This window comes from Elephantulus edwardii, unplaced genomic scaffold (genome assembly GCF_000299155.1).
Source record: "Elephantulus edwardii isolate Elephantulus edwardi_28Jun2011 unplaced genomic scaffold, EleEdw1.0 scaffold00113, whole genome shotgun sequence".
Classification (NCBI taxonomy): domain Eukaryota; kingdom Metazoa; phylum Chordata; class Mammalia; order Macroscelidea; family Macroscelididae; genus Elephantulus; species Elephantulus edwardii.
Window position 1 is genome coordinate 7,996,413 of NW_006399863.1, and position 9,684 is coordinate 8,006,096.

The 9,684-nt window shown below is 42.6% G+C and overlaps 1 protein-coding gene across 1 annotated transcript in view; it reads left to right on the top strand.

Moving 5' to 3' along the window:
* Positions 1 to 7,811: 7,811 nt before the first annotated feature.
* The window catches only part of ACTR8 (ARP8 actin-related protein 8 homolog (yeast)), a 17,962-nt gene continuing 16,089 nt past the window's right edge, over positions 7,812 to 9,684 (top strand). Inside the window, exon 1 of the mRNA XM_006892224.1 lies at positions 7,812 to 8,028. Within this exon, the coding sequence (XP_006892286.1) occupies positions 7,906 to 8,028 (123 nt within the window). The 5' untranslated portion in view covers positions 7,812 to 7,905. The remainder of the gene's footprint in view (positions 8,029 to 9,684) is intronic.

Here is a 9,684-nt window from a genome sequence, read left to right on the forward strand (position 1 = left end):
GAATGCTAGTAACTTTTATAATGAAAGTTCCATTAAGTCGGGTTTACACTGGCATTTTGAACAGTACCTGTGTATAAACTCAAATTGCCATCAAATAGGAGCCACCTTATGGCTGACCTGTCAGTGAATTTACAGAATTTAATTGCAATGGAAGAGACTGTCCATCTTTCCCCTAAGCAGCAGCTAGTTCTTGAACCTCCTCCTGCCTTTGGGTTGTCATTGCAACTCCTTACCACTAGACCACCATAGCTCCTTTCTGTATGTAATGATGTTTTTAGGTGCCATCACAACTCATAGCAACCTTCTGAGGCACTGATACATCTACTGGGTGGAAAAATACAGATCATCCTAATGTAACAGGTTTTAAATGAGTTTCAAGTGAAATCCTTTTTATATTTCATCAGCATTTATTTACACCTGCTACTTACCAGAAAATGGAGATCTAATGGCATAAAATTGATCTTCATAGGTAAGGAAACAAACAATTGTGACACATTTTAAGTAAGGATTAGGATGATAGTGACAATTGTGTCAGCCTACTTTCATGAATATCTAATTCTGTCAAACAGAAGTAGGTAGATGTGTGAGTTTTGCAGGTAAGTACAAGTTCAGTCAGATTGTGTGACTAGTGAACAGCTGCATAGCTGCATCATCCTGCCAGATCTCAGCCTTCTACTATAGCAATGTTTTGTGGGGGTGGCTTGTTGATGCTTCTTCTTTGCACATGTGACCCGCCCTTCCATGATTGTTGCTGTGCTTGTTCTTCAAGGTCTGTAACCGAGTCCCCAGCTACATAGGTGTTTAGGAATTGCATTCTGCTCCTGAGGGAGCTCCGAAGTTCTCTCCATATCTTATGTCTTCATATCAGCCATTGTGTGGATCACACAGAATAGGGAAAAGTTCCTTTCTGTCCTCCATTGGGGAGCTGTGGGTCATAACTTTATGACATATAACAACAATGGCTAAGATCGTCAGTGTGTCTCATGTTGGACTCCCGAATATCTTTTTATGTCTGCCTGGTTTTTAATTGCCTTTTTCTTGTTAAAGTTTTCTATAACTTTTGTCCCTTGTCTTTTGATGCACATAAGGGTTTAATTTTTAGAAGTTCACAGTTGTCCAATCTACTGCTGTCTGTTTTTTGTTAGTTTGATAGTCTATGCCATAAATAGGGCCTCTAAGTTTGCCTCTATTTTTTCTTTGATTTTTATAGAGTTGTAGGGTTTTCATTTAGGTCTTTGGTCTATTTTTTAGTGGTTTTTGCAAATGTACGGTATAGATCTTGTTTCATCCTTCTATAAATGAGTATACAGTTTTGCCAGCACCATTTGTTAGGGTCTGTGCCTTCCCCCTTTAGTGAATTTTGGCCCTTTGTCCAAAATAGAAGCCTTGAATCCTGCCCTGATTTAACATAGGATGCCAGTCATATGTCCATAGTGAGCTGTGGAGCTAACCTGGAGGCTGTGCCTCTCTGGTGGTTTATATTTTCTGGAGGAACCAGTCATTGGAGAGAGACATCATATTGAGTTAGAGGGTCAGTGAAAGAAAGGAAGACCTGGGAGACTGACTGACACAGACTACCACCGTGGGCTTGAACAGGACAGAGTTCAGTAGGATAGGGAAAGGTTTAGATCTGTTGTTCATAGGGTCACTATGTATCATCATCTTGATAGCACCTAATAACCACCACCACCTCAAAGGTAGGCTTTCTGTCCTAAATCATACCCACTGCCGTCTGCTCAATTCTGTCTTCTTAATATCCCTTCCTTGGATTTCCAAGGCTGTAAATCCTTATGAGAGGAGACTGCCCATCTATCTTTCTAGGAGCAGCTGGTGGGTTCAGACTGCTGACTTTGGTTTACAGTGCAACATGTAATGCACTGCACCACCATAGCTCCTTCAAAGGATTGTCAAGTGTCGTTGAATTGAGCACAACTCAGCAACCCTATGAACAGACCTGAATCCTGTCCTATCCTGTGCCATCCTCATTATCTCTAATACCTTGAGCCCATTTGTTACAGTCACCATGTCTGTCCACCTCTTTCGGAGTCTTAACTCTTTTTGCCCTTGACCTTTACTAGCAACATGTACAAAGTATGAGAGACGAAGCTTCATCATCCTTGCCTCTAAGAAGCACTCTTGGCAGTCCATGGAATATTCAGCACTCTCAGACACATAGCAAGTAACTGAAAAGAGTACAGCCTGAATTGGGCAAACCTTGTCGATTGCTATCGAGTCGAGTATGACTTAGTGACTGAACAAAAGACCTCTTGCCTTTCTATAGCTATCATCATTTCTCCAAGTTCATAGAGTTTCCATAGGCATGTGGTTTAGGAAGTAGATGCCACTCCTGCTTCCAAACCCAAACTGTTGTACAATTGGGAGCTGCACCAAATACGCTCCACATTGGGAAGCCATTATGGCATTTGACACCCCAAAGGCATAAGGTTCAGCATCACAGCAAACCAGGATTACCTCAGTAAAGCAAATTGATAAAGAGTGATGTACAAAGTAAAATGTTCCTCCAAAATATAGCACTAATCTGACTTAGCAGTGGTTAAGTGTCATCAAGTCGAATACGACTCAGCGACCCTACAAACAAAAGACCTGAACTCTGTTCTATACTTAACATAATTTCTTTGTAGAGTTTCCAGAGGCATGTGGTTTAGGAAATGGATGCCACTCCTGCTTCCATACCTGAATCAGTCTAGAAGCTCCTCCAAACATGTCTAAGATGGGTAACCATTATGGTATTTGACACAACTATGGCACAGTGTTCCGCATCACAGCAACTCCAAGTTATTCAGTACAGGAAATAGACAAACGGCTGCTGTACCACTTAAAGAATGTTCATCCTAACAAATGTGGCATGAGGGCCCTACGGAATTTTAAAGGCACACCCAACAAATGCTGTTGACTATGCTAACCCCAGTGGATCCTCCGCCCTTGAGTCCTTGCTGCTAAACGGACAAAAGTCCAGCCAGCTGACACCAGCTTGTGGAGGGGGAAAAAAAAACAGTAACACAAACCAGAACTTTCCTTACATGACCCTCATCAAGACACATCAAGCCAGATGCCGACTTAACCCATCACTTAGTTGACAAACGACCACCGCCGGTTCTTAGCAGTGGTTAAATAAGTGTTTCTTGAGTATTTACCATGTGCTGTAGCTAAAAGTGGTAAATAATCTAGGCAAGATTTCTCTTCATGAGCTTACCTTGTGTTACTACCCCAAGTCAACAGAATAATTAGAAACTAAAAATGCTTTAGAAGGGTATAGGATAATGAGAGAATAGTTAATGGGAGGCCTCTGAGTTCCTGAAGATCGAACCAGCCAGGGGAAAATCTGAGAAGAGCATCCTAGGCAAAAGGAGCTGCAAGTCCAGTGGACCAGTAAGGGCAGGGCTTGGCACATCTGAGAGGCTAGCTGAAAAGAGCATCTGTAGCTGGAAACACAAGAGTGAGATGAAGTGAAAATGGAAGTGAGGGCAGTACATAACTAGGTTAAGTGTGACCTCATGGGCTATGGTTTAGATTTTGTTTTGTGAGCAAAAGATTTTAAAGCACATGTATGGCATCTGAATTTTATATAACTCACTGGTAATATTTTTAATGGAGTGCCATGTACATAGTATTACCATGACTACTATGTTGTTATGTGCCGTCGAGTCGCTTGCGACTCATAGCGACCCTATGTACAACAGCCCTAAACTCTGCTCTGTCCTGTGCCAATCGCACTGTCTCCGACACTCCCATCCCTATTACCCCAGTCACTGAATCAATCCACCTCATAGAGGGCCTCCCCTCCTGCGCTGTCCCTCCACCCTTCCAAGCATGATGTCCTTCTCCAAGGACCAGTCTCTCCTTACAACATGTCCAAAGTATGTTAGATGGAGCCTCAGAATCCTTGCCTCCAAGGAGCCACCCAGTTTAACCCTTTCCAGGATGAATTGTTTTCCAAGCAGTCCATGGTACCCTCAATACTCTTCTCCAGCACCACAGCTCAAAGGCATCAATTCTCCTATCCTCCTTGGTCATTGTCCAACTCTGATGCATAGAATACTTAAAACCATTGGGCACCTGTATGAATAATAAATTGTGAACAAAACTGGAATCAGGAAGTCAAGAGACTGTTAACAGGATGGTGGCCTGGGTTAGATCATGGCAGTAATTCAGGAAAGTGGCTGAATTAAAAATATAGAAAGATAGTGTAGGACATCCTATGAATTAGAGGCAAAATATCAGGGAAGCTGAAGATCAGATTTACCTTACTGAGCTGGTAAAGATGGGAGCAGTTTTTATCAGTTATGGGAGGGCAAATGCTTCAAGTCCTCCTCAGCTTCAGTGAGCAAGGTTGTGTCATCTGCATAATGCAAGTATTGTTGAATCTGTCTCCGATCCTGATCCCACATTATTCATAAAGTCTTTCTGAATGATCTGTTCAGATCTAGATTGAAAAGATACAACCCTGACACATTCCTTTCTTCACTTTGAACCATGCAATTTTCTCTTGCTTAGTTCAGATAGTAGCTTCCTCGTCTGTTTCACATGAGCATAATCAATTGTTCTGAGATTCTCATTCTTCTCAATGTTAGCCACAACTTGTTATGACCCACAGAGTCAAATGGCTTTGCCTAGTGGATAAAAACCACAGACATTCTTCTGGTACTCTGCTTTCATCTAAGATCATCTGGCATCGGCAATGATATGCTAACGCCACAGTCCAGCTTGTATTTCTGGCATTTCACTGCTGATGTATTTGGGGATCATCTTTACCAAGATTTTGCTTTTATGTTAGCCATAGTTTATTATGATTCACAGTGTGTCAAATAAAAAGAGATGTAAATAAAAAATGCGATGATATTCCATTAACACTCCCACATCCATGCAAACTATAAACTTATAATCAGGAATGCCAGAGATATTAGAATTATAAATCCTATGAGATCATAAAGATAATATTTGCTCAAGGATAAAGCTCAGATGGACTGCATTAGTATCATCTGCCTTCAGGGACTTCTCCAGAATGCTAAAGAGCAACAATGTCAGTCTAGACATCCAGGCTATGGTCTTAGTAATTACTTGCTATACATCAGATAGCTGGACAATGATTAAGGATGACAGAAGAATTGATGCCTTTGAGTTGTGGTGCTGGAGAAGAGTATTGAATATACCATGGACTGCCAGGAGAACAAATTGGTCTGTCCTGGAAAGGGTGAAACCAAGTTTCTCCTTGAAGACTGGGATTTTGAAGCTTTGTCTCAACACTTTGAGCATGTGCCAGGAAGGACCAGTCCTTGAAGAAGGACATCATACTTGGAAAGGTGGAGAGGAAAACCTTGGATGAGATAGAGTGACAAGTAACTGGGGTAAAAGGTTATGTGTGTCAGAGTCAGTGAAATTGGCTCAGGTTAGGGCAGAGTTCAGAGCTATTGTCCATAGTGTTATGAGTTGCATGTTACTCAATGGCACATAACAAAGCTCAGAATACAGGAAGGGATAGGAAAGACTTAAGGAAGAAATGGAAAGAATTAAGGGAGCTGTTAAATGTGGGAATGAATTGTAGTCAGTGTCACCAAACAGTGTTTACTAATTATTGCAGGGAAAACAACTTTTCCTGCAAACATTGATTCACAAAAGTTTAAAGGAGGAAACAAATTCATTTTGGACATGTTTAAGCTTGCAATGCTGTGTAGAAATCCAAGCAAAGATACCAAATAGGCATTTGATTGAGTTGGAATCTCAGTGAGTGGTGCAAACTGAAAAAGGTAAAAAAAAAAAAGGTGGAGCTATTTTCCATATTTAAAGCCAAATGAGACAAGATTACATCTGCCAAGGTGTATGAGGAGAACACCTAAGCCCAGCAAATCCCAACCTGAGAGGCTGAATTGAGAAAGTAGGACCAGGGACGCATAAGAACAAGAAGTGTGCCTGGTGCCTGGGAAGCCCGAAGTGGTAGCGTGAAGACGAAGTAAGAAAACACTGGCCCATGGTTGTTATGTGGCGTCCAGTCAGCTACCACAAAGTGACCCTGAACTTGCTCTGAAACTTGCCCTATCCTGTGTTATCCTCACCAACTCTGACACACTTGAGCCCAATGTTACAGTCACTCTATCAGTCCATCTTATTGAGGGTTTTCCTCTTTTATGCAGACCATTCAAAGCATGATGTCTTTCTCCAAGCTTGCCTCTCCTGACAACATGCACAAAGTATATGAGATGTTTCAAAATAACATGCTCCCGAGTTTAACAGGGCAGCAAGTAATAAATGTTGGAGAAAATGTGGCGAGAAAGGAACTCTTAGACATTGTTGGTGGGATTATAAAATGGTGCAACCATTCTGGAAGTAAGTTTGGCGCTTCCTCAAAAAGCTGATCATAGAAATTCCATATGACCCGGCTATTCCACTACTTGGAATATACCCTGAGAAAATGAGAACTGAGGCGCAAATGGAGATTTGTACACTAATGTTAATAGCAGCATTATTCGCCATCTCAAGAATATGGATACAGCCCAAATGTCCAACCACAAACGAATGGATTGAGAAATTATGGTACATTCACACAATGGAATACTATGCAGCACACAGGAGCAATGATTTTGTAAATTATTACCTAACTTGCGAGGGACTGGAGACCACTATGCTGAGTGAACTAACTCAGTCCCACAAGGACAAATACTGTATAAAACCATTACTGTAGAATGAATATATGGATCCAAGAGGGTTGGGAGAAGTTGGAAGCAGAGGGATGAGAGCATGCAGGGGGAGGAGGGGATTAATCATTGGGTTGTACAATGTGTTGAGTGGGGAATGAGGGAAATTGAAAGAATTTGTTCTTGAAAACAATGTATTCTAATTTTCTAAATAAGCCAGTAGATTTTTTTTAATGTAAAAAATATGCGCACATGTTTATTGTAGCTTTGTTCACAATAGCAAAGACTTGGAAGCAACCTAAATGTCCACCAACAAACAAATGGCTAGAGAAACTCTGGTATAGTCACACAATGCAATACTATGCTGCATTGAAAAACTAGGAACTCATGCAATATTATTCAAATTGGGTGCCCCTGGAGGACATTATGCTGAGTGAAATATCTCAGTCACAAAAGGACAAATACTGCATTGTGTTACTGTTATAGAACAGGACTGACATCAGGATTGGGGTGAAACTGAGAAAGACTGGATAAATTATGAATACTACATTGAAACAGATGAGGGAGAGAACTGTTTAAAAGTGATATATAATTGGGTAAAATGGTTATGATAAGAGTCCGGAATGAAGGCTGCATAGTGGAGTGTACTGGGAGGTGGGGGATTGCATACCAATGAAAGAATTTTTCTTTTACTTTTCAAAGAGAAGAGCAAACTGGGGGGGAAGGGATGGGCAGGGAGAAAAAATGCAACAATGAATGAATGGAATCCAAAATCTCTGTAAACGTTCATTAAAATTATTTTTTTTTTAAAAAGATACAAAAGCAAACCTATGTAAGTAAAAGTAATTTTTTTTAATTTATAAAACAAAAATAAAATTTAAAAAATAAAAAGAGAAAAAAAACCCAAACTTACAAAGGCACGCAGTTCAAGGCCACCAGCTACTATGCAGGGGAAAGAGGGGCAATCTCCTGTGCAATTAACTGCCTCAGAAAACCCGCCGGAAAGTCGGCTATAGGTTGGTTGCGACTATGGCAAACAATTCCAAGTCACTAGCTGCAACAGGGTCTAACCAAATCAACATCAACCCACTCTGGCTGCCTGTTAGCTCCGCCCTTCAATTTCCCAGAATGCTCTGGGGCAACTGCAGTTACGGCCATCTTGACTAAGGGCAGCGGGTCTGGAAAGTGCGCCTGCGCAGTGGCTCTTCCGTCTTGGGGGTCGCGGCTGCGGTCCAGAGTGTAGTTGGTGGCCACGATGACCCAGGCGGAGAAAGGAGACACAGAAAACGGGAAAGAGAAGGGCGGAGAAAAGGAGAAGGAGCAGCGCGGTGTGAAACGGCCCATCGTGCCCGCGTTGGTGCCGGAGTCCCTGCAGGAGGTGAGGCGCTAGGGGCGGGCCAGGAAGGTGCACCCAGGCTCCGCGGGGATGGGGAGGCGTGGCGATCGTGCGGAAAGGTTCCTACTCTCCAGACCCGGAGAGTGGTTTGAGAGGTCGTGTATGATCGTGCTGCATTGGGGACTCTAAGGGAGAGGACGCGCCGCTCGCCGCCACATCGCCTGGTTGCCCGAAGGAGCGGGGGCAGATACTGGCTCGGGGTGCACTCTGATCACCTGTCCTTCAGCCCTGGTTTACCTGAGGTAGATGACCCGGCTCGGGGTGCACTCTGATCGTCTGTCCTTCAGCCTTGATTTACCTGGGACAGATGACCCGGCTCGGGGTGCACTCTGATCTCTGATCGTCTGTCCTTCAGTCCTGGTTTACCTGGGACAGATGACCCGGCTCGGGGTGCACTCTGATCACCTGTCCTTCAGCCCCAGTTACCTGGGGCAGATGGCCCGGGCTCGGGGTGCACTGTGCGCTCTGATCTCTGATCGTCTGTCCTTCAGCCCTGGTTTACCTGGGGCAGATGACCCGGCTCGGGGTGCGCTCTGAACCATCTGCCCTGTCAGCTCTGCTAGAAGCCAGAGCGTCTCAGCTATAAATCATCTCCTGCCCAAGTGGCTGTGACGATTGAAAATAAAATTTTTAAAAGATCACTAATTAATTAAATTTCTTTGGTTAAAGAAATCTCCCATAGTGTAAGAAATTGTTAGCTCTGATGGCCACCTGGTAAGAATTGCACCATCAACTCAAAGACTGGTGGTTTGAATCCACCAGTTGTTTTTCTGGAGAAAGATAGGCAGTCTTCTGTGTGATTTACTGCCTCCGAAAACCCACTGTTGACTCCACTGCAATGGGACTGATACATTGGGGACTCATACTTGTTGAGGGTTATTTAGATAATCTGATCTTTCTTTGGCTGAAGAAATTTCAGACAGTGGAGATAAAAGGACAAGAAAAATGAGACATGACATTTGTCTAAATAAACATTTGAAGTGTATGTGTCAAAAAAGCAAGATAAAGTGAAATTAACTAGAAAGAATCCTAGCATTAGTATCACAAGCAAAGGGTAAGTAATATATATTTCCATACTCTGTTGGATCACCTTTTTTTGGAAGTGAGAATAAATACGGATCTCTTCCAGTCAGTTGGCTAGGTAGCTGGCTTCCACATTTCTTGCTACAACCTGGGGAGCATGTCCAGGAGTGCATCTGTTTGTTGGAATATCTCGGTATTCCATCAATTCCTGGGGTCTTGGTTTGGTGGGGGGTTTTGGGGGGGTTTTTTTGTGCCCTTTCCTTGAATTTTCTTCTTCATCACCATTGCTTCGTAATCGTGTGCTATTTCATGAAATTCTTCTGTTCCAGCCAGTTCTTTTTGGTACAGTGACTTTGTGTACTACTTCCATATTCTTTTGATGCTTCCTGGACCATGCAGTATTCTGTTTATAGAATCTTTAGACAGTTCTTTTTGGTACAGTGACTCTGTGTACTACTTCCATATTCTTTTGATGCTTCCTGGACTACGCAGAATACTGTCTATAGTATCTTTAAGACTTGCAGCTCGAGGCTTGGATTTGTTCTACAGCTTCTTCAGCTTAAGAAATGCCAAGCAAGTTTCTCCCTGTTGATTTTCCAACTCCAGCTCTTTGCA